The sequence below is a fragment of the Gorilla gorilla genome, chromosome 4, assembly GCF_029281585.2.
Source record: "Gorilla gorilla gorilla isolate KB3781 chromosome 4, NHGRI_mGorGor1-v2.1_pri, whole genome shotgun sequence".
Lineage (NCBI taxonomy): Eukaryota > Metazoa > Chordata > Mammalia > Primates > Hominidae > Gorilla > Gorilla gorilla.
Genome location: NC_073228.2, coordinates 81,408,724 through 81,434,396, shown reverse-complemented (window position 1 = coordinate 81,434,396; position 25,673 = coordinate 81,408,724). Strand labels below are relative to the sequence as shown.

The following is a 25,673-nucleotide window of genomic DNA, read 5'->3' as shown; positions in this document are numbered from 1 at the left end:
AATCCCAGCTACTTGGGAGGCTGAGGTGGGAGAATTGCTTGAACCTGGGAGGCAGAGGTTGCAGTGAGCCGAGATCGTGCCACTGCACTCCAGCCTGGCAACAGAGCGAGACTCTGTCTCAAAAAGAAAAAAAAAAGAAAAAAAAAGGCCTGGCGGGGTGGCTCATGCCTGTAATCCTAGAGCTTTGGGAGGCCGAGGTGGGTGGACTGCCTGAGCTCAGGCATTCGAGACCAGTCTGGGCAACACAGTGAAACCCCATCTCTATTAAAATACAAAAAATTAGCCGGGCAGCATGCACCTGTAGTCCTAGCTACTCGGGAGGCCGAGGCAGGAGAATCACTTCAACCCGGGAGGCAGAAGTTGCAGTGAGCCGAGATCGCACCACTGCACTCCAGCCTGGGTGACAGAGCGAGACTACGTCTCCAAAAAAAAAAAAATTCTGCTCTATAACTTCACTTTTAACATTGTTTAGGGAGTTTTTTGTTTGTTCGGTTTGTTCTTTTTAGAGGGAATCTCGCTCTGGTGGTGCACAGGTGTGCACCACCATGCCTGGCTAATTTGTGTATATTTGTAGAGATGGGGTTTCACCACGTTGGTCAGGCTGGTCTGGAACTCCTGACCTCAGGTGATCTGCCCACCTTGGCCTCCCATTGTGCTGGGATTACAGGTGTGAGCCACAATGCTTGGCCAGGAGTGTTTTGACTTATATAAGTTTTTTTAAAAATGTAGCCAAACTTACCAACTTTTATGACTTCTCTTTTCAATATTCATTGAAAACACTCTTTATCAATGTAATAATGATATGCTACATTTTCTTTTAAAGTTATAAAATGCTGCTTTTCATATTTAGCTTTTAAAATTATCTAGAATTTATCTTGGCATATAGACTGAAGTAGGGATCTCATTTTATCTTTCCCCATGTAGACAGCCAATTGTATCAGCACCCTGTATTGAATAATCCAGATTTTCCTCACTGATTTGTGATGCCATTCTGTCAAATACCAAGTTCCTGGTGTGAATAGGTCTATTTTTTCCTTATTTATTTATAGGGGTACTTTGTGTTTTCTGAATGCTAATTCTTTGCCACTGATATATATTGTGAATGTCTTATCTCACTTTGAATTTCTCATGAATAGCAGCTCAATTAAAATTATCAATCTTTTATAGTTTCTGTTTTATGCTTCATATTTGTGAATTTCCTTCTTACCCTAAGAACATAAACATATTTTCCTATATAGTCTCTTAAATGTTTCATAAGTTATGTCTTTAAGCCTCCTCAAATTGATTTTTTTGGTATGGTGTGAGGTAGAATCTGTAGTAATTTGTAATATTTGCTCAGAATTCTTTCTTTCCTTCCTGCCTGTGCCATGATTCATTTTGGGTAGAATATACTCCACTTCCCCACTGTCTTTGAGCTTAACCACGTGACTTGTTTTGGTGAGTAGAATGTGAGCAGATATAATGTATGTCCCACCCAATAAGAAACTTTAAATGTATGGTTTGATTTACTCTCGTGTATTCCTTACCTGCAACATGAGAAGTGCATGCCCCGGGTGGCCACACTCCTTCAGCTTGGGTCAGAGAATGAGAGACATGTGGAGTAGACCTGATCTGACCTCTGTGTGACTTATAGACCTCTGTGTGACAAATATATGTTTGTCATTATATGCTACTGAGATTTGGGAAGTTGTTTGTTACACAGCATAATTGCAGCAACATGGCTAACACAGAATCACATTTCTTTTTATTTCCCGTGTGGCTAACCAATTACTGAAATATCTGTCCTTTTCACATTAATCTCCAATACCAACTCCATCATAAACTAAGTTTCTCTATACATGTGGTTCTCTTTCATGCCTCTCTTTTCAGTTACATTTCTCTATTTGAATATCCCTACACCAATACCCACTAACTTAATTAGTAGAGATTATAATAATTTTTATTTTTTTTTGAGACAGAGTCTCGCTCTGTCGCCCAGGCTGGAGTGCAGTGGCGTAATCTCAGCTCACTGCAAGCTCCGCCTCCTGGGCTCACGCCATTCTCCTGCCTCAGCCTCCCAAGTAGCTGGAACTACAGGCGCCCACCACCACGCCTGGCCAATTTTTTTGTATGTTTAGTAGAGATGGGGTTTCACCATGTTAGCAGGATGGTCCTGATCTCCTGACCTTGTGATCTGCCTGCCTCGACCTCCCAAAGTGCTGGGATTACAGGTGTGAGCCACCGCACCTGGCCAGATTATAATAATTTTATAATCAACTTGTTAAGTACCAAAAAAGCTCTGCTAGAATTTTGATCTTAACTCCATTGAAACCGTGTATCAAGTGGGGGGAATTCTCATCTTTGCAATATTGAATCTTCTGATCCATGAACATTGTATGTCTCTTAAGTCCTTGATTTCTTTAAGTAAAGTTTTTATAATTTTCTCTATAGAGGTCTTTTCTATTTGTGGTTAGCTTTATTTTTGGGTACTTTACATTTTCTGTTGCTATCATTAGTAGTATTTTATGCAATCACATTTTTTTAAAGGTTCATTTTAAATGTATATACTTTAGGATTTTTGTGTAGATATTTTGGGATTTTTATCTAGACAAACATGCAAACTGCAAATGATGACAGATTTTTTTTCCTTCATTTCCAATGTTCATTTTTTTTATGCGTTACTGCTTTCACTAGGAACTCCAGTATCATTTTGTAAGGACATGGTGGTATCAAGCACCCTTGCTTGCCCCCAATATTAAGGGGAACATTTATAATATCACAGTTAACGGTAAAATGTTGAAAGCTTTGTTTGAACATGTGTGGATGTCCACTTTCAGCCATAATGTGATAACAAGAACCAGACTTATCCTCCCACTGTGAGTAACTAGAAAGTGGACAAGATACATAAAATAACTTATTTCAGGAAGTACATGATTGTGATCCCTGGGAAAATGGACATAAGTGAAAAGAACCCTATAATTGCCTTGGCTTTCTACCTGGAGGCAATTTCTGACCCGCGTGGCTTGGCCTTACCTGCGAGGCTTTGCGGTGGCTGCTTGGCTTGGCGGTGGTCGCTTGGCTTGGCGGTGGTCGCTTGGCTTGGCGTGGCAGTGATCGCTTGGCTTGGCATTTCTGGCTTGGCGGTCCTCCTTTCGCAGATTGGAAACCGCGGGCTATCCTGCTGGGAGGTTGTGGCCGAGGCAGTAGCTCGCTACTGATGGCCTCCTGGGGTGGAGAAAAGCGGGGAGGGGCTGAGGGGTCTCCGAAGCCGGCAGTCTACGCCACGAGGAAGACCGCTAGCGTCGGGAGCCAGGGGGACCAGTGGTACTTGGGCTACCCGGGGGACCAGTGGTCCTCGGGCTTCTCCTACAGCTGGTGGAAACACAGCGTCGGCAGCGAGAGCAAGCACGGTGAGGGCGCCTTAGACCAGCCCCAGCACGATGTCCGCCTGGAAGATCCTGGCGAGCTCCACAGAGCTGCCCGGTCGGGCGACGTCCCTGGGGTGGAGCACGTCTTGGCTCCTGGAGACACTGGCGTGGACAAGAGGGATAGGAAGAAGAGGTAATGGCCAGGCGAAGGATGCGGGCGCGCCGTCCTGTCGGGGACACTGGCTTTCTGGTGCCCGCAGGCCCCACGGCACCCGCGATGGGGAAACATCAGAGGGGTCAGGGGCCCAGGCCTCTTAGTGAGACGGGATCAAATATAGATGATTATTACTATTGCAAAAGTGTTGGTCTACTTTACAGGAGTTTTCTTTAAAAATATTGCACTTCCCAACTGTGTTTATCCATTTTCTCAATTTATTCATCAAACATAAGCTGAATACCTATTATACAGCAGACATATTCTACTGTCGCTCAGGTTCCTTCCATCCTTAAGAACTTCATGTTGGCCGGGCTCGGTGGCTCATGCCTGTAATCCCAGCACTTTGGGAGGCCGAGGAGGGCAGATCACGAGGTCAGAAGTTCGAGACCAGCCTGACCAACATGGTGAAACCCCGCCTGTTATGTTTTGTCTCAGCCTAGACTTAGCTAAGACCTTCATGATAAGTTATCCTTTAGGCCCTCGGGGTTCAATTCAAATAACGTTGCAGAAAGAGATGAGTTTCCTTTTTTCATTGCTACCAGATCTGTATGCTGAGGACCCTTTTCTTAGATCGTGGAATGTCCCATATTATCCTTTCCCAGATTTGTGGCAGGAAGCCATCACCAGAATTCGGAGTCTCAAGTATGTTAGTTGGATTTAACAGAGCTAAGTCTCATCCATGACTCATGAATATCCATGTATAAAATGAGAGCTTTGGCAGGGTGCAGTGGCTCATGCCTGTAATCCCAGCAATTTGGGAGGCTCAGGTGGGCAGATCACGAGGTCAGGTGATTGAGAGCATGCTGGCTAACACGGTGAAACCCCGTCACTACTAAAAAATACAAAAAAAATAGCCGGGCGTGGTGGTGGGCGCCTGTAGTCCCAGCTACTCTGGAGGCTAAGGCAGGAGAATGGCAGGAACCCGGGAGGCGGAGCTTGCAGTGAGCCAAGATCGCGCCACTGCACTCCAGCCTGGGTGACAGAGCGAGACTCAGTCTAAAACAAACAAACAAACAAACAAACAAACAAAACTTGCTTCAGCAGCAAACATATACTAAAATTGGAACAAAATGGAGAGAAATTAGCATGGCCCCTGCCTGCATAAGGATGATGCACAGATTTTTGAAGTGGTCCATATTTTGCACAGTCACTAGAAGTTCATTTGACTATTTGCTGACTAGTTCTGAAGACACAGTGTGAGTCAAAGCAAACTGGGCATCACCTAATATTAAAATTGTGATTTTTCACTACAAAAATGTGCAGTAAGGTGATCAATGGAGCTGAGTAACACGTGGGATGTTGTGTGCAAATATATTGTCAGTATGTATCTCAGAAATGAGAGAATGTCAACTTGCATGTCTTTCATGGAACTGAAAAAAAAAGTAGAATTTTGTTTTCCATGTCAGTTGGAGATGAACATGGGGATTGAACATCCTTCTAACAAAGATCTGCCGATTCAGAGTTTGAGTCTGTATGGAACAGTAGTCCAAGCTAGGTCTTGACATCTATTAGCTTTCTCCCCTTGGCGTGATTGATGAGCTCAGTAATAGTGGACAGTGTTGCTATCTAGTTTGATGAAATAATATATTTATAAGTAAATTTAGTTACAAACTATGAACTAGCTGTGATGCCCCAAATTATAAGCCACAAAGAATAGAACTAATAAAACTAGAACTTAATAACAGTTTTGGAAAACTGCAACATTTGAATATTAGAAACTCTGGAAAAAATACACATTGGGTTTTATTTGTGATTCCAAAACCATTTCCGCAATAAAGCTCAAGAACAAATTATTTCATTGCTTCACTGTTTCTCTGAGCATTTACAAAACGTTTTCTTGTTAAATCTTTAACAACCTAGTGAAATAAGGCAGTAAAATCCTTGCTTTTTAGAAGAATACATTGAGCCTAAGAGAAGCAACTTGTCAGAGAATAAATAGCTGCTGGTAATAGAGCTAGGACGCTTTCCATTATGCCAAGCTAATGTGAGTTAATTTACTGAGCTATACTCCCTTCAATTCATGAGTACTTCATCTTTTTTTCTTCTTCAGAAGCTTAAAGAGAAGTTGGTAGAACTCACAAATTGAAGTTTATGGGATAATTAAAGTTCTGATATTAACTCTGATATTGTTTGAAATACTCTAAAAATTTAATATATTTGGTATTTTTATTTGTTTTAAAATAGTAATTTCATTTATTACATTTTATCCATAGCATTCAGCAACTAGTTCCTGAATATAAGGAAAAACAGACACCTGAAAGTCTTCCTCAAAATAACAATCCAGGTAAGACTTCTGATAGTGAATTATTTTTGGTGGTCCTACCATAGGTAAAAAAGAAGTAAGAGTAAGGAAGTTTTGATCATGAAAGAGCAGTTTTAAAAAATCTTTATTTCTTTCTTGATAGGTTAGATTTCTTGGTAGGTTAGATGTCACAATTATTTAAAAAGTTAATTGTAGGTCATTTATTTTTTCAAACAATCTGGTCTGAAAAAAAATTAATTATGGTCCCTAAAATCCTATGTGATATTTTTGTATAAATAAGAAAAAGATTTTTTTTTTTTTTTTTTTTGAGACGGAATCTCGCTGTCGCCCAGGCTGGAGTGCAGTGGTGCGATCTCGGCTCACTGCAGGCTCCACCCCCTGGGGTTCACGCCATTCTCTTGCCTCAGCCTCCGGAGTAGCTGGGACTACAGGCGCCTGCCACCCCGCCCCGCTAATTTTTTGTATTTTTAGTAGAGACGGGGTTTCACCGTGTTAGCCAGGATGGTCTCGATCTCCTGACCTCGTGATCCATCCGCCTCGGCCTCCCAAAGTGCTGGGATTACAGGCGTGAGCCACCGCACCCGGCCAAGAAAAAGATATTTTTGAGTTAGTAAGTTGTATGTTTTCTTTATAGTCACATTATAATGAATTAGACTTGTTATGAAATTGGAACTTCTATTTAATTTTTAAAATAAATGACTTATGTTTAGTAAATGAATATCAATCACAATTGACCCTGAACAATGTGGAATTTAGGGATGCTTGATTCCCTCTGCAGTCAAACATCTGTGTATAACTTTTGACTCCCCCAAGAACGTAACTACTAATAGCTAACTGTTGACCAGCAGCCTTATTGATAACATAAACAGTCAATTAAGATATGTTTGGTATGGTATATGTATTAATATGCTGTATTCTTACAGTAAAGGAAGCTAGGGAAATAAACTGTTAAGAAAATCATAAGGCAGAAAAAATACGCTTACTGTTCATTAAATGCAAGTGGATCATTATATAACTCTTCATCATAGTCTTCAAGTTGAGCAGGCTAAGGAGGAGGAAGAGGAAGATTGGTCTTCGCCGTCTCAGGTGGTAGAGGTGGGAGAAAAGCTGCTCATAAGTAGACCCCTGCAGTTCAAATCCGTGTTGTTCAAAGGCTAACTATATTACATAGTGATTTGTGTCACTAAAAAAAAGAAATTAGTTTCAAAACTGAAAACTCAGCAATACCTTTCTGGCACCATAAACAAATGGCAATAAGAACTGTGAAATGGCCAGGTGTGCTGCCCACACCTGCAGTCCCAGCAAGTTGGGAGGCCTAGGTGGGAGGATCGCTTGTGTCCAGAAGTTCCAGACCAGCCCGGGTGACATAGTGAGACCACATCTCTACAAAAACAAATAAAAAATTAGCTGGGTGTTTTGGTGCACACCTGTAATCCCAGCTACTTGGGAGACTGAGATGGGAGGATCGCTTGAGCCTGGGAGTCAAGGCTGTAGTGAGCTGTGATCATGATCACAACCTGGATGACAGAGTGAGACCCTGTCTCAGAAAAAAACAAAAACAAAAACACAAACAAAACCCTGCCAAACATACCCAATGTGCACTAATACTAATGGGAAATTATTTTTTAAAGATACCTTCTGAGTGCAGAAGTCAGAAAAGCAATTCCTTGTTGAGAAGAACAGGTCATGTTACATACTTATAAACCAACAAGGTGTCACTATTATTGACTTTCCCCCAATTTGAAATCGAATGAGGTATATTTACTTCATTAGAACAAGATGTGTTTTTCTACCTGCTGGTTAATTGCTATGTTAACAGTAATTTTGTTAGAACAAGATATGCTGTTACCATTAGCCAAAAGATTATCATAATAAATATTCAAATAGCCCAACTCTAGGCTCAACAAATTATAATGAAAGTATAAAAATGTTTCACAATAACAAAAAATGCTTCTGTGCTTCCAAGATATGATGCCTAATGCACTGGACAATCTGAACTGTAAGAGGACACTTTAATTTAGTACATATTAATCAAAGAACTTCTCTAAGTTAGGTTTTGCACGTTATGGGAGACAAACATGAAATAGACATAGTTTTGGTCTTTGAGGTGCTCATAATAGAATAGAGCTTTCTCTATTTAATTTCTGTGTTTTTTTCAACAGAATTTTCAAGGAAATCATTTATTCATTTGTCCACTTAACAAATAATTATCAAATGTCTTTTAGTACTAAGCATGTTTTTTCTAATGTTACAGAATACAGACATTTAAAAATACTGTTGGGGCCAGCACAGTGGTGCATGCCTGTAATCTCACCACTTTGGGAGGCTGAGATGGGAGGATCACTTGAGCCCAGAAGTTCGAGACCAGCCCGGGCAACATGACAAGACCTCATCTCTACTAAATTTTTAAAAAAACAATAAAACATTAGCTGGGCATGGTGCCAGGTGCCTGTACTTCCAGCTACTTGGGAGGCTGAGGTGGGAGGATTGCTTGAGCCTGGGTGTTTGAGGCTACAGTGAGCTATGATCATGCCACTGCACTTGTGTCTGGGTAACAGAGTGAGACCCTGTCTCAAAAAAGAAAAAAAACAAACCAACAAAACCCAGGAGCTTGTTATTATCATTGTCACTTTAATTATTTGATGAATTATTTATTCAGTGCCTACTACTGTGTTAGATGCCCTCTGGAACCGTATAGTGTTCATTTATTATGTTAAATATGTGCCAGGCGCTTTATGTGGTGAGGAATGAAAGCTGTAAAAAAGTGGGTAAGATTTAAGGTAAGCATGAAGAGTGAGTAGAACTTTTCTAGGTAAAGAGGCAGAAGGATGATGTGGGCAGAAGATTGTGTGTTTGGCAGAAGGAGCAGCGAGTGCAAAAGTAAGATGCTTGAGTGAACTTTGCAAGGTTTATGAGCAGTTCAGTTTTGCCAGTGCAAAACATATGAGATGTGAATGGTTGGGAATGAAGTGAATACCTAAGGCAAGCTCATGACAGACTTTTTTTTGAGACAAAGTCTCACTCTGTCACCCAGGCTGGAGTGCAGTGGCGTTCTCTTGGCTCACTGCAACCTCCGCCTCCCGAGTTCAAGTGATTCTCGTGCCTCAGCCTCCCAGGTAGCTGGGATTACAGGCGCGAGCCACCATGCCCAGCTGATTTTTGTATTTTCAGTAGAGACAGGGTTTCGGCATGTTTGACAGGCTGGTCTCAAACTCCTGACCTCAAGTGATCCACCCACCTCGGCCTCTCAAGTGCTGGGATTACAGACGTGAGCCACCACTCCCTGCCCAGACTTTTTAATACTATAGAAATGAGTAGATCTCGGGTCGGGCATGGTGGCTTATGCCTATAATCCCAGCATTTTGGGAGGCCAAGGAGGGCAGATCACAAGGTCAGGAGATCGAGACCATCCTGGCCAACATGGTGAAACCTGTCTCTACTAAAAATACACATGAAAAATTAGCCGGACGTGGTGGAGCATGCCTATGGTCCCAGCTACTCAGGAGGCTGAGGCAGGAGAATCACTTGAACCTTGGAGGCAGAGGCTGCAGTGAGCCAAGATCGCACCACTGCACTCCAGCCTGGGTGACAGAGCAAGACTCTGTCTCAAAAAAAAAAGAAAGAAAAAAGAAAGAAATGAGTAGAACTTTTCCTGTAGGCCATGGGAAATTTACCAGGTGGAATGCTTTGGGCTGTAAATACTAGATGACCTAACTAACAGTGGCTAAAACAGTAGGGACCAGAGTTGTTTTGATGGTTCAGTGATAACACGGTGTTTTGTTCATGTCTGTTTTCGTGGCTGACTAATTAGCAACAGCTCCAAACATCATGGTCTCACCGACAATATCTGAAGGCTGAAAGGGTGGCTTTTCTTTACATGTTTCTTTTAGTTAGGGAGAAGACTCAGAAGGGTGCAGTTGACTTCCTGTAACATTTGATTGGCTGGGTCCTACCACATGCTCATTCGTAAACCAGGCACTGGGGAAGCAAATGTAATTACTATGATGAGCTTAGAATAATCATTTCTTCTTTTGGAGTGGGGAGGGCTATTGGCATGATAAATATCCAAATAGATGCGTGTTTCTCCAGCAAGACAGAACAGGGAATCGCTATTGGGTAGGGAGACAGCAATGTTTACTGTAGGAACTCATTGGAGTGGGGAGTCACATGATTAGATTTGAGTATTAGGGCAATCTGGTTATGGTATAAAGCAGGGATTGGCAAGCATTTTCTGTACAGGGCTTTTTCGTGTGGTCTGTCATTCCTACTCAACCCTACCATTGAAGTATGAAAACAGTCATAAAAAGGCAAGCAAATATACATGACTGAGCTCCGGTAAAACTTTATTTACAAAACTATAAGGCAGACTGGATTTGCTCCATGGCCTGTAGTTTGCTGACCCCTCATATGGAGAGCAGCTGGAAGATAACCACATAAAGAGACAGGGAAACAAAAGAAACATTTGCATTTATCAGAGCTATAGTTTCCTTGTGCTGTCCTCAGACTAGTGTCAGTCTGTTGTAAGGTTTTCACCCATCCATGGTGAAATCAGTAAGGTTAAGGAGCTCAGTTATTCATTTAAAAATGTTGGTCTTTTTCTTGGCATGATGCCTTTTTCATTTATTTTACTTAAACTTTTTATTTATTTATTTATTTATTTATTTATTTATTTATTTATTTATTTTTGAGACGGAGTCTGGCTCTGTCGCCCAGGCTGGAGTGCAGTGGCGCAATCTCAGCTCACTGCAAGCTCCGCCTCCCGGGTTCACGCCATTCTCCTGCCTCAGCCTCCCGAGTAGCTGGGACTACAGGCGCCCGCCACTACGCCCGGTTAATTTTTTTTGTATTTTTAGTAGAGACGGGGTTTCACCATGTTAGCCAGGATGGTCTCGATCTCCTGACCTCGTGATCCGCCTGCCTCGGCCTCCCAAAGTGCTGGGATTACAGGCGTCAGCCACCGCGCCCGGCCTACTTTTTTTTTATTTAAGAAATAACATTAATAGTTGTTTTTTCCCTATAAAAGCCACTACTTAAGAGCCCATGTTTAACTAGGAAATATAAACATAAAATAAACGTGTCACAGTGGAAATATAAAGCAGATGCAGAAAAGAGGTACAGTTAATATGATTTAGTGATTGTTGAATGTAAAAAGATAGGGGATAGGGAGAAATCTCAGATGATTCTCAGGTTTCTGGCTTGTGCCCTAGCATTTAACCTGGACATGAGGGAGTAGGCAGTTTTCAGGTGTATAGAGGAGAGCAGCAGGTCAGCAGTCACGACTAACAGTTTTCTCTGCATTGCTGAGTTTACTGAAATGTCCATGTGGGATATTTTCAGTAGGTAATTGGAAAAATTTTTATGGCTGGAGATGGAACTCTGAGGTTGGAGTTGCAGACTTGGAATAACTGAGGCAAAGCTGTAGATCTGAGTGAGCTTGTCCATGATGGGAAAGGTATAGAATGAGCAGAGGACCAGTGACAGAACCCTGGGAATATCAGCATTTCCCAGAGGAATTAGGAAAGAAGCCTGAGCCGTGGCTAAAGAAAAAGAGGAGAGGAATCATAAAGTGATGTTGCAAAAATTTACAAAGGTGAGAATTTCAAGGAGGGAGTATCAATTCTAACCAGTCAGATTACTAAAAAGTAAAGTGAGTTAACCTTTTAAAAGCCTTCAGTGGCACTGTCTTCTAAAGAACAATCATAGAGTTGTGGGGTTCGCTGTTTATGTGATCAGTACTTCTGATGTTCAAATGTGGAAGAATACACCTATCAAGATCCTACCTAACTTTTGTAACTGCAGCAGCTCCCTGTACAGGATCAGGGAAAATGGTCAAGACTGGTGAGTTAATGTACCACCATTTTCCTAGAATTGTCTAAACCTAAGGTCATATGTGAGGAAAAGTGTAGTCTTTCTTACCTGCTTTTTTGTGGAAATGCTTGTTTGGTACTCAAGTCCTTGATAGGCTCTTCTGAATGCATTCCCAAACAAACATCTGACAGCAACAATGGGAAGCCACTACCAGATGCACGTATATATCCTTCATCTGACATGGAATCATAATACAGCCATGTTGTGACACAATTTCAGGTTTTGATTAGAAATAGTTTACAGGCCAGCAGTTTAGACAAACTGACATTTTAAAAATATTTTATTGCAGGAAACTAATATAATGTCCTGGAGAAATATATAAAGTGAAATGCTGAATATAGCAATTCTCAGTACTTGGGGTTTTGGTCACATCAGGAGAAAAGTCAGTGCCTGACTCCTTTTGTTAGTGCAGTTCCCTTTTCATTTACCCTCTTGTGATATTTCTGCTTTACTGCTTCCTTTTGAATTCCATTCCTAAAGAAAATACTATTAGAACACATTTCAAATGCACTTCTTTATATCTGCACCACAATGACACGATGATGATGGTCTGCCAAGATTTTAAGTGTCTTCTGGGTTGTCAAATACAAATTGTTTTATCTGACATAGTTTAAATGTGAAGTGCTTTTCTGGTATTACATTTCTTCAGAAATTGGTAATCTGTGATGTAACTAGAATATGTGGTCAATTGGATTACCACACTTTTAACCATCTATACATAAGATGTCTCTTCTCCCGGCCAGATAAGTTAAAAGTCCTGTTAATCCTTACTGATCAGTTCCACTATTTGCAGGGTTTTTTTGGACTTGTTGTTGTTGTTGTTGTTGTTGAGACGGAGTCTCGCTCTTCCACCCAGGCGGGACTGCAGCGGCGCTATCTCGGCTCACTGCAAGCTCCGCCTCCCGGGTTCACGCCATTCTCCTGCCTCAGCCTCCTGAGTAGCTGGGATTACAGGCGCCCGCCACCGCGCCCGGCTAAGTTTTTGTATTTTTAGTAGGGACGGGGTTTCACCGTGTTAGCCAGGATGGTCTCGATCTCGTGACCTCGTGATCCACCCGCCTCGGCCTCCCAGAGTGCTGGGATTACAGGCGTGAGCCGCCGCGCCCAGCCTGGACTTTTTTTTTTGAACGGGTGTGATTATAGCACACTGCAGCTTTAGTTCCTAGCCTCAAGCAATCGTTCTGCCTCAGCCTCCTGAGTAGGTGGAACAACAGATGTGTGCTACTGCACCTGGCCTGCTGCACAATTATTATAAAAATGAATTAAATCCTACCTAGTGGGAGAAAATTGACTGTGATCTTATAATTTTTTGTTCCAGAAACTTTTATACTGCAGAATATATTGTCAGTCATTAAGATTTTCTATTTTTAATTGGGTTAAAATAGGATTGTTGCTTTTTGAAATTACTTTCTGACATCATTGTTTCATGCATTTTTAATGCCTTTAGTCCAGTGGATATAGAAGTACAGGAATCTCCAAGGCAAATGTCAAAAAATAAAAAATAAGCAGATTAGCGAAAGGTATTCTGTGAAATTACCTTCTGATTGTAGTCACATGTAACACATCAACTTAAACAATAAAAAATTGTATAATGCAATTGTATCAGGGGTTCCCAAGACCCCCTTCACTGAAGTTTGGTAATTCACTGAGAAGGACTCACAGGACTCAGCAGGTAGTCATACTTGGGGCTTTGATTTATTACATTTAATACAGCAAAAAGACACAAAGCAACATTTGAGAAAGGAAAAGGTGCATGCGTCAAAGTCTGGAGGAAGCCAGGCACAAGCTACAGGAGTCATCTCCTGTGTAGCTAGCAGGATATGCTTAATTCCCCCAGCCTCAAATCTTGACGACACATGTGCAATGTTGTCTACCTTACCAGAGTTTCATTAGAGGCTCAGCACCCATGTTTTCGATGGAGGCTAGTCACATAGGCCACCTCTCCTCTCCCTCACATGTAACAAAACTCTAGACTCCCAGGAGGAAATTAATTGTTCATAGTAAACCACATTTGCACAAACAGTTTAGGCACAGTGAGCCACTCCCTTCTTCTAAGTTAGGGAATGCTGGGAACCCTCCCAAATTCAAGGTCCCAAACACCAGCCAAGGACTAGCCTTGCAAGCAAGCCTTTCTAAGGATGGGTGTCTCATGCCTGCTATATGAAATCTTTGCTGCCCAGCAGCTATGCCCCTGAGTAAATTTTTGGTGTTATCTTAAAATTTTATATAATATAATAGCAAATAATACGATAGACCATAACATGGTACTGGTTTCAGTTGCATCATTCATATTAAATAGCAAGGCTGCTTACAGTTTTGACATTTGGTGAATACTTAACAGGTATTGGTACATAAGTTACTATGGCAATATTAAGTAATTATAATCTGTCCTTCTTATCTGATTAACCTTTCAGTAAAATTGTGGGATAAAGTAGGCATAATAAGTTCTGATTTAAAATTAGAATACAAATTGTCTTTCATTTTATTTTCATGGATGGACCAGTTTTGATTCATATTGTACTAAGTCCCTGTTTCTAATTATGAAATAAGATCAGATATTCAATCATTTTTGTGAATTTTTTTTGCCTAAGTATACAATTAAAATTAATTGCTTTATGTGTTTTTATATGCTTCAATTTGGGAGATAGTACTCATATTCTGTTACCTTGATCTTTAGTGATTTGCAATTTTCAAGGTGACTCTGTCTTTTTATAATTTAGGGTAATAGCAAGTTCAGTGAGTATGTGCTTTAAAATGAATAATATTATTTTCTGAGCAGTTTTAGATTCACAGCAAAATTGAGAAGGTACAGAGATTTTCCATATTCCCCATGACCCCTGACATATGAATAGCCTCCCTCATTATCAGTACCCCCCATCAGAGTTCATCAGAGTTACAGTTGAGGAATCTACCTTGACAGACACATCACCCCCAAGGTCCACAGTCTACGTTAGGGTTCACTCTTGGTGTTGTACATTCTATGGTGTTGGACAAATGTGTGATGGCATGTATATACCCTTGTAGTATCACAGACAAAATAGTTTCACTGCCCTAAATATCCTCTGTCCTCCACTGTTTCGTCTCTTCCTCTCCACTGGTTTCTGGCAACCATTGGTCTTTTTGGTGTCTCAGTAGTTTTGCTTTTTCCAGACTAGTCATATAGTTGGAATAAAACAGTGGTGGATATCTTTTTGAATATTTAAACAATAAAGTTCCATGGTAATTTGATGCTGTCATTTTAGATGTTCTTTGTCCTTGCGTTTGTTTTCCTCATGTTGTGTTCATCAGAACAGGATCTGATGGCATATGATTTGACGTGCTGAGAAAGCGTGATTTCTGTAGACGTTTGCCACGTAACGGGGAGTGTGGGGAAAAATGGCATCATGCAGTATTCCACAGCACTAACTGGACCATCGTGCTCTAGGAGATGGGTCCAGATAGACTCTAGCAATGGGACGGGATAATCTCAAGAGCTGGACTTTATAAAACTAGAATCACAAAGTCTTGCATACTTACCTTGCACTTAAAAAGAAGATCAGGCAGTGAACACTACAGGTGAATAAATATGTTCCTCTCTGGTTCTCTTCCTTTTAGGGATGAGCTTGAAAACAGTCTATATTATTAGAATATGGCTCATCTACAACTAAATGCTCTGTCATAGGAAATGCCAGTGTTTTTCTTTACAATAAATGAAAGATAATTTTGTTTTCACCAGAGAGAGTAACAACTGTTGGCACATTCTGACAGCTTGAGTGAGCTGATAGTTCTGTTCATATATATTTTTCATACCAGGTAGTACTCCCTGGCAACCCGCCACCACTGTGGCAGTGTTTCTTCTTAAGCTTCTCACTGAATGAACGGTGTGGCTCAGAGTGAAAAAGCTCTTTAAGGGAGTGATCTTTCCAGTGGTTCTGTCCGTAGGAGGTAAAATGGGAGGTGAATTTGAGCCTTGTTTGTGCTAGGGAAAATAGCTAGAACTCAGTAAACATTGCCAGCATCTGCCCCAGAAGAGGATTAGGGAGAGTGAGTACATTGATCTCCCTCGAGCTCTTCTCCACTGGCAGCTGAAAAGTCTTTGCAAAGATCCTTGTCCCTGGTCTCTTCCCTGTGTTTTGCCACATAACACAGCACAGCACCCATAGACCTACACAACAAAATGTACAGTTTTCCCCCCTTATCCATGGGGGATATGTTCCAAGACCCCCAGTGAATGCCTGGAACTGTGGATAGTACTGAACCCTAGATATGCAGTGTCAGGATAGAAGGAAGAGGATAAGAGTAAAAGGGGGAATAAAGAATGTGGAAGGCAGAGAGTATAGAGAGTAAATGAAGGGAAAAGGAGCAAGTGGATATGATGGAGGGTGGTAAAATGAGATAATACTTCAAAAGAAGAGTGGGGTATTAGAAAGGTGGAAAGAATATAAGGTGAACGTGCAGCACCAAAACTTATCAGATAAGACAAACTTTACTTGCCAATATGTTAGTTGTGCTTTAAGTTTAATTATTTCATCATAGTGTGGCTATACTGATGATTTTAAGCCAGTCAGATATTCTGGTCAGCAAATCATGTGTGTGTGTGTGTGTTTTGATTATCAAAAACAAAGAAAGCAATTAATTACCCTTAATAACTATATGGTGGACACAGTCTTTTAAAACATTGATTCTGAAACTTTTTGGCCTGGGGTTCGTTTTATATGATTAAATATTATTGCCTAGAGGTAACCAACACCCTGAATTAAGAATTTATTATGTCCATTCCCTTTTAAAACATTTTATTACATATGTGTATGGTCATAAATAATATGTAGAATTTGTTTTCATGTCCTAAAATTGTATATAAATTGTTTTACACTCTACATATTTTGCAACTTTCTTTTGTCTGGTCACATTACATTTTTGAGGTCAGTCCTTATTGACACAGGAAGCTCTGGTTTTCTATCAAATGACTGGATCTCAAACTCTCTTCATAATGATAAATAAATAATTCAAATAAAGAAAAATTATTGCAAATTCCAAAGAGCTTTTATTTAAGTCAGTTGTGTCTTTTGATATTTACTATTTTAGAAATAAAAACTAAAATATTTTAAAAACAAGCATGCGGCCGGGCGTGGTGGCTCACGCCTGTAATGCCAGCACTTTGGGAGGCTGAGGCGGGCGGATCACGAGGTCAGGAGATCGAGACCATCCTGGCTGGCATGGTGAAACCCCGTCTCTACTAAAAATACAAAAAATTAGCCGGGCGTGGTGGAGGGCGCCGGTAGTCCCAGCTACTCGGGAGGCTGAGGCAGAGAATGGCGTGAACCCGGCAGGCGGAGCTTGCAGCAAGCCGAGATAGCGCCACTGCACTCCAGGCTGGGTGACAGAGCGAGACTCCATCTCAAAAAACAAACAAACGAACAAAAAAAAAAACAAGCACGCGCAGCCATACATTCCAATAGCCTTTAGAAGTATGACCCATTCACCATTAGAGCTATGATGTTATGACACACCATGTCTATGAAAAGCTCCACTGTACACGTGAAACAGAATGAGAGTGAAAATGGCAAATAACATTTTGTGTTATTTGACGTCTTGGCCCCTCATCTGGATCTTGAACTCCAGGGATTCTCAGATCATAATTGAGAGTCAACATTTTAAACCACATATGTGGTTGTGGATAAATGCACCCTTTATGGTGAAATGGACTTTAAAGTTTCACTTATGTGTTTTTGGCTTTTTTCTTTCACTTGTCTTAAAAAATTTAAATCTCAGGCCGGGCGCGGTGGCTCACGCCTGTAATCCCAGCACTTTGGGAGGCCAAGGCAGGCGGATCATGAGGTCAGGAGATCGAGACCATCCTGGCTAACGCGGTGAAACCCCGTCTCTACTAAAAATAAAAAAAAATTTAGCCGGGCGTAGTGGCAGGCGCCTGTAGCCCCAGCTACTCAGGAGGCTGAGGCAGGAGAATGGCGTGAACCCGGGAGGCGGAGCTTGCAGTGAGCCGAGATCGCGCCATTGCACTCCAGCCCGGGTGACAGAGCGAGACTCCGTCTCAAAAAAAAAAAAAAAAAAAAAAAAAAATTTAAATCCCAACAATTTTGTTTATATAGTAAAAAGGAAAATATTTTTGTTATGTATTCCTTTCCTGTCTCGTGGCACTGTGTGCTATTTGGATCTAGTGTGGTCCTAGACTAATCCTGTTCTCACATGGGAACAGTTAGAGCCCTTACAGCTCTTATTTTGCAAATAAATGTATGAAGTTTATCCAAGTATTTGAAAGGAAATTCTGAAGATAGTGGTGCATTGAGGAAAGACCATCTCATTATAATTAAAATAGTTTTAAAAGTATATTTATTATGAGTTTTTGTAAATCCTGTGTCTCCACAATACATACATACAATGCTGTCATGTATATTTAAGCTTAAAATGGTTAGACTAAATTCTGTTTTAAAAAATGTATATTCACGAAGAATCTTAATGGAAAGCAAAATATGTAATAGAGACTGCTGAGTGAATAAAAGTAAGTAACAGCAAACAGTAAAAATGTAGAAAAGTGAGAGATGATAGTTAATTAAACTTACCTGAATGAATTGTAAGCATAGGACATGTAAAATATAATAAGCCTGAATGCATAGTGTGTTGTGGGAGAGAGCAGGATGTGGGACTGTTTCTGTGAAGAAAGCATGTATACAAGTTAGTCAAATTATTGTGTTATTTACATCCTAAAAATGAAAACTTCATTTTCGGATTTTTCAGATTGGCATCCTACTAATTTGACCCTTAGTGATGAGACTTGTCAGAGATCCAAGAATCTGAAAGTTGATGATAAATGTCCATCTGTATCACCATCAATGCCTGAAAATCAGTCAGCAACCAAAGAACTGGGACAGATGAACTTAACAGAACGAGAAAAGATGGACACTGGAGTTGTACTTCTCTCAGGGAATGATACTCTCCATGACCTGTGCCAATCACAGCTACCAGAAAACAAAGAGAGCAAAGAAGGTAACAAAGAAGCATAGAGAATTCAGTCCTAGAGTGCCTCTGCTTGGCTGCATAGAGCTATAGTTCTGACTTAAAAAAACTTTTTCTGGTAAAATGTGCTTTGTGTTTACTCACCTTTTGCACTGAACAGAATACCTTTTGGCAGGATATTTGTGTTCTTCCTTTAACCAAAGCAACATCTAGATAACAGAGAATTAGGGGAAAGCATGATTTTCTTTAGGAAGTAGGATTATATTTAGAATATAGGGGCTAAGTATGTTTAGGGACTAACACAGGATTATATTTAGGATAACTTAGTAGAGACCTAAAGATTGCTGACTCAAACACAATGTGGTTTCTTTGCTTTATTTTTACAGCTCTGAATTCACAGCTGTTAGTTATAACTATATGCACTATAATTTAAAAGACACCTTCCCACACCTGTAATCTCAGCACTTTAGGAGGCCGAGGTGGGTGGATCATGAGGTCAGTAGTTCGAGACCAGCCTGGTCAATATGGTGAAACCCCATCTCTACTAAAAATACAAAAAAAAACTAGCCGGGCAGGGTGGTGAACGCCTGTAGTCCCAGCTACTCAGGAGGCTGAAGCAGGAGAATCGCTGGAACCCAGAAGGTGGAGGTTGCAGTGAGCCGAGATTGCGCCACTGCACTCCAACCTGGGCAAGAAGACTCCGTCTCAAAAAACAAAAACAAAAACAAAAAAACATCTTCCAAAAGCAAATATTAAGTGACTTCCTATCGTTTCTATGACTTTATGTATTATAGAATTGACTTTCCAAGTCAGTAATTAATAAGACTTATTGAGAATTTGCTGCATGGTATCTCCTTGGCTGTGTCCACATGAGCTACCACCTTGCGTTAATAAATGTGTTCGCTAGGGATGTTGGTTTTGGCATTGACAGTGTTCTATCACCAATGCAAATAAGACCAGGGACCACTCTTGAGAACATTAATGTCCAAGCATCTTAAAATTACACATAAGGCTTTCATAATGTGACTTCTGCTCAGCTCTCCATCTTTAGCCCTTTCCCCCGTGTGCCCTTTCTCTGGCCTTACTGAACTGCTGGTCCTGTCCTGCTGACCCAACCTTCGATTGCAGGCAAACACATATACTCTTTCAGGCCTCTTTCTGCCTTTTGTTGCTGCCTGTCATGCTCTCACTCTTTCCTGTCCCCTACCCCTTCTAATTAGGCTAGCCTCACTCTTTAAGCCTCAGCTCGGGCAGGATCTCTAGAAAAGTCATCTCTGACATGCTTTCTTTTCACTCTTTAAATCCTAGTGCCTAGCACATAGCAAGACTCAATACATAATTGCTGAGTAAAATAGATAATGACTCTTTGTACAAAGATGATTTTCAAGATTGTTCCCTACAGTCAAGGAGCAAAGGGAATAGACATGTAAAGCAATAATTGACAGTTCGGGTGGTGGAGATGCAGTAGAAAAATCAGTAAAGTTCTAGGACAGCCCTAAGGAAGGAGATACCTAGATACCTGTTTACCTGGGGAAAGATGAGGATGAGGGTCAACTTCACCTAGCAGTCTGTTTTTTATTTTACGTATTTTATTTATTTATTTTTAGCAGTCTGTTTTAAAAGATGAAAATATTAATACATTTGTCAGAATAATACAGGGAACCATTTCAGATGTTAGGAAGAGGTTGTACACCAATAAAGGTGTCCACAGTCATTTTGGAAGTCATTAATGAGGTACTATTATGAAGTGGAGAACAGTATGCAGCATTGCCTGATAATATTGCTACTGCATTCCAAAATTTTGTTTTGTTTGTGATGGCTTTGTTCATTGATGTTGGGTGGATGAATCTGTGAGTGAATCACAGATTCTTCAATCACATGATTGTATTTCTTTAACCTGGTGGCATCTAGTGTCTCCCAGAAAGTGGTTTGTTGAAGTTTTGGAGAATTAGAAGTATTTCTTAAAGAAGTAAGTATTCCACTAAAGATCAAGCTTCATTTAAACTCTCAATTTATGAAATAAAATGAAATGTAAGTTAAAATCTATTTTTATAAAGACTATGTCTTTTATCTAACTGTTCTAAGTAGTTTAACTGAACGTTTGGATTTTGCAGCAGAACAAGACTTGGAGCTGACATCAGAGGAAGAGCAAGAAAGACTTAAAGGATGCGAAAATAAGCAGCCACAGGTGTGGAAACATTTAAACTAAAATCTAAATTTCTGGTTTAATATTCTTTTCTTTGCTTTAATAATATAAGCTAGCCCAAATGAAATTACCTCTCAGACTAGCCTTTGAGAATCAATAGATCCTTACTTAATATTTAATTTTAAATACATTTAAACTAGTTATAAAACACAATATTGTTAGAATCTATCATAACTTATAGTTAATCTTTACCCTTGGAGTAGAGGCAAACATTCCAGAATTTTGTTTGCTCTTCCATTCTTACGGGATAAAGAAGGTAATGTCAATTATTGACTTATATTATTAAGCAACAGAAATTATGAACAATTTAACAGTGATGGCCACTGAGTTGGATTCATGGTATAAGAGTAATCATGGCCAGTGGCTCAAATTTTGCAGTTTTATATTGTCAGTTACTAATACCTAGGTTTAAGATGTGGCCTTTCATTGACTTCACGGTCTACATTCAGTGAGAGTGGGGTTATGAAATCAACCCAACTGCCTATTGAGGGAATCATACCTTGCAGAATGGGATCTTTGGTGTTAGGGTACAAACAATAACTTTCTAACTTTTTAGATGCAGAAACTTAGTAAGAATTATCTTTAAAGTTTTAGTTAGTGTTATTAGGGGACCGTAGTATATATTAGAACTGAACTGAAGAAGATAGTCTAGATATATAACCCTATGATGTTACAGTATATAATTTGAATTAAAACTTAAGAATTTGCTTTTCTTTCTGATTGGTGTTGATTCGGGCTCCTAATAATTTGAAGATTGCCTACCCTCCAGTTAGTAATCTATAGAACTTACATGTAGTAATATATAGTACTTACATGTAGTAATATGTAGTACTTACATGTACTGTAGGGGCTCACTTTTCAAGTGAGGAAGCCTTTGTAACACTAGAAATCATCTGCTAATTCATTTTTGGTAGATTTAACACATAATGAATTAAGTTTATTCCAAACAAACAGTGACAAAGTTAAGTTTGCTGGTTCATATTTTTCTCCTCCTTTCAGCTAAGACAATTTTTTTTAACTTCTTAGTTACAAGCCAGTGATTTGGGAGTAGCTAAACCTAGATGAAGAAGTTTAACAGTTAAATTTTCATTTTAATTATTTGTGAAGTTTTCTTTGTTCATACCTGTTGTTTAAGGACAAAGCTATTTTTAAAACATGTAGCCCAACAGAGAAGACACCCAAGAAACAAAACAAGCAAATTAATCTTCCACTTTTGCATCTGCAGAAAACGTCTCAAGAACCAGAAATGGCTAAGGATTGTGATAGAGAGGATATACCTATATATCCAGTACTTCCTTATGTGCAAAAATCTGAGGAAATGCGGATTGAACAAGGCAAATTAGAGTGGAAAAACCAATTAAAACTTATCATAAATGAGTTAAAGCAGAGGTTTGGTGAAATTTATGAAAAATACAAAATTCTGGCTTGTCCTGAGGAAGAGCCACTACTTGATAACTCTACAAGAGGAACAGATGTGAAGGATATTCCCTTTAATTTGACAAATAACATACCTGGTTGTGAGGAAGAAGATGCATCTGAAATATCTGTCTCAGTGGTATTCGAGACATTTCCTGAACAAAAAGAACCCAGTCTCAAAAATATCATCCATCCATACTATCATCCATACTCTGGGTCCCAGGAACATGTTTGCCAGTCATCTTCTAAGCTTCATTTACATGCAAATAAATTAGACTGCGACAATGATAACAAACCAGGCATTGGACATATTTTTAGTACAGATAAGAACTTTCATAATGATGCAAGCACTAAGAAAGCAAGGAACCCAGAAGTGGTTTACGGTTGAAATGAAAGAAGACCAAGAGTTTGATTTGCAAATGACAAAAAATATGAACCAAAATAGTGACAGTGGCAGTACAAATAACTATAAAAGCCTGAAACCTAAATTAGAAAATCTGAGTTCTTTACCACCAGATTCTGACAGAACATCAGAAGTATATCTACATGAAGAATTACAGCAAGACATGCAAAAGTTTAAGAATGAGGTCAACACATTAGAAGAGTTCCTGGCTTTGAAGAAAGAAAATGTTCAACTTCATAAAGAGGTAGGGTTTTACTTGCTGCCACTCTTTGTTTTTTCTCTCAATTATCTGGTCCATTCTGATTTTCCGCTTAGGAAAAGCATATGAAAAGCATACAGTTTGGTTGTCTAAATCTGTAATTGTGTGTAGAAACAGATGATTTCTAAGTAATAGGAGTTTAGGAAAACTTTCTCATAATCTTTGTTTCTTAATTGACCTAAGTCTCTCTGTCAGTCTTCCAAGTGGCGTATGGATTGTGAAACTTATTTAGCCATATATCATGTGACCTTCAGAACCGGGAGAGGCGTCAAGAAAATCGCTAAAGGAAATGTGATGAGCTTGAGGGCTTTTTCCTTTTACCGACTTAAAGATGAGTTGTGTCTAACAATAAGATGGGAATACAGTAGAAAGGAAGCAATGACTAAGAAGAGATATAAAAATGTATCTAGCAGGCGTGGTGGCAAACACCTGTAGTCTCAGCTACTAGGGAGCCTAAGGCAGGAGGATCATTTGAGGCCAGGCATTCTGGGCCGTAGTGTGCTATGCCGATCAGGTGTTCACACTAAGTTCGGCATCAATATGGTGACCTCCTGGGAGCGGGGCACCACCAGATTTGCTAAGGAAGGGTGAACCAGCCCAGGTCGGAAATGGAGCAGGTCATAAGTAACTCCTGTGCTGATCAGTAGTGGGATCGTGCCTGTGAATAGCTACTGCATTCCAGCCTGGGCAACATAGTGAGACCTCATCTCTTACTAAAAAAAAAAAAGAAAAGAAAAAAAAGTATCCAGCCCTGAGAGCTGCAGCAAATATTCCTGGCCAATGAATCTGTTTATTGTGCTTTTCAGGTTTATCTGTTTAACTCAAACTGTTGGAACTTAGAATTGCATCATGACCACTTTAAATATTTTTCAACAACAAGTGTATACACTTTAATATATTTGTTAATATAACTACTCTCCACTGTTTCTGTTGAATCAGACCTTTATGTTATGTTGCTTAATAAAGTACAGTAAGTTTTGGCATATATATTTTTTCCATGTAAGTAGCATAAATGCTCAGCCAAACACTTAGTATATGATGCCAAAGTAGAAAGCTGAGTCTTCTACATTGATTAGGGCAGGCCTCCCACCCTCCTCTAAGGCATTAAATTATTTTACCCAAGTCACACTTTTAACCTATCTGATTAATTTGCTGAATTTGTCTGATTCAGCATTATGGAATTGTACTGTCTCTTTTGGTGCCACAAAATGCTAGGTAATGGCACTTTAGGGGCTTTGGATCAATCATTTTAATCTTTTTTGGCTTTAGCCCAGTTATCAATAGAGAGTGAGCTAAAGTAGATTCTTATACTGTATATCCTCCAGCTATAAACTTTTATGGCTATTGAATGTGAAATTTGGGAAGCATCTCATTTCCAGAATTCCACCCTAGCTCAGCAGTTTCACTCTGCTTTTTGTGTTGTGGCAGACTTGTATTTCAGTAAGCACCTTCACCTTTTTGATATCCCAGGATTCAAATGAAAAAAAAAAAAAAAAAGACAAAAGTTAGTGGGGGAAAAGAATAGCTTAGTGCAGAAAAGGGAAAGCTTCCTTTCTTTTCCTGAAACCCCACAGTGTTGTATCCTCTCAATCTGGCTGTTTAATATGAAAGTCAAGTGGCAAAGACAGAAGAAGACACGCTTTGTGTCTTTATCTTCTTATTTCCATGTTTGTGCCAGTCAAATGAGGTAAAAATTCATAATACATAGTGAAGGGTGGTTGGGAATAAAAGCACAAAATTAAGAAGGGCCCTGGTTGAAATTTTGGAAAATTCTGTCTCATTCATTGAAACAGAAATGAAGCTGACTTTACAAAAATGTTGATGATAAAATTATAATAATTATAATTATATGATGATAGTTCCAGATGTGATAAAATTAAAGTAAGCACCAAATATTTTAATGACTAAAATTATAATTAAACTGAGTCAAGTGATGATGAAATCAATGCAAACAGAAAAAAGTTCTTTGTATCGAATAAAGCAATAACAATCATCCTGAACATCAAACTCTCACTCAAGGTTGAAGAAGAAATGGAGAAGCACAGAAGTAATAGCACAGAATTATCAGGAACCCTAACTGATGGTACTACTGTTGGCAATGATGATGATGGACTAAATCAGCAGATTCCTAGGAAGGAAAATGGAGAGCATGACAGGTAAGCCTATAGCAGCGTTTAACAGGAGACAATTGGTCAAGTGTGGTGGCTCACGCCTGTAATCCAGCAATTTGGGAGGCCAAGGGGGGTGAATCACCTGAGGTCAGGAGTTCAAGACCAGCCTGACCAACATGGATAAACCCCATCTCTACTAAAAATACAAAATTAGCCAGGTGTAGTGGTGCATGCCTGTAATCCCAGTTACTCAGGAGGCTGAGGCAAGAGAATTGTTTGAACCTGGGAGGCGGGGGTTGTGGTGAGCCATGATCATGCCATTGCACTCGAGCCTGGGCAACAAGAGTAAAACTCCATTTCAAAAAAAAAAAAAAAAAAGCAAAAACAGAAACAAAAACAAAAAACAGGAGACAATTATGTGCTATGAAATGAATCCTAATTTGGGCTAATATTCATGATGAACAGATTTTATACTTTTACTAGGATATTCAGCCTTCCTTGGTTATCAGAAAAATGCAAACTAACAATGAGACACCATGTTTTCCAATCATATTGATATTTTATTTAAAAAATAGGAAGTATTGGCAAATGTGAAGAAAAAGGCGTTTTCATACACTTGTTAAATGAAA

General features: G+C 39.7%; 1 protein-coding gene and 1 non-coding gene across 2 annotated transcripts; both read left to right on the top strand.

Annotated features, from left to right (window-relative positions):
• The first annotated feature begins 3,059 nt into the window (after window positions 1–3,059).
• Window positions 3,060–25,131, top strand: LOC101143460 (putative coiled-coil domain-containing protein 144B). The gene is given in 7 exon segments (XM_055385975.2): window positions 3,060–3,540; window positions 5,778–5,848; window positions 18,431–18,679; window positions 20,764–20,837; window positions 22,081–22,650; window positions 22,652–22,918; window positions 24,953–25,131. Coding segments are annotated over 7 exon segments (1,716 nt in total). The 5' UTR covers window positions 3,060–3,196; the 3' UTR covers window positions 25,094–25,131.
• On the top strand, window positions 4,599–4,706 carry LOC115932997 (U6 spliceosomal RNA). The gene has a single exon (XR_004069059.1). It is a non-coding gene; the product is annotated as a U6 spliceosomal RNA (small nuclear RNA).
• Window positions 25,132–25,673: the final 542 nt, after the last annotated feature.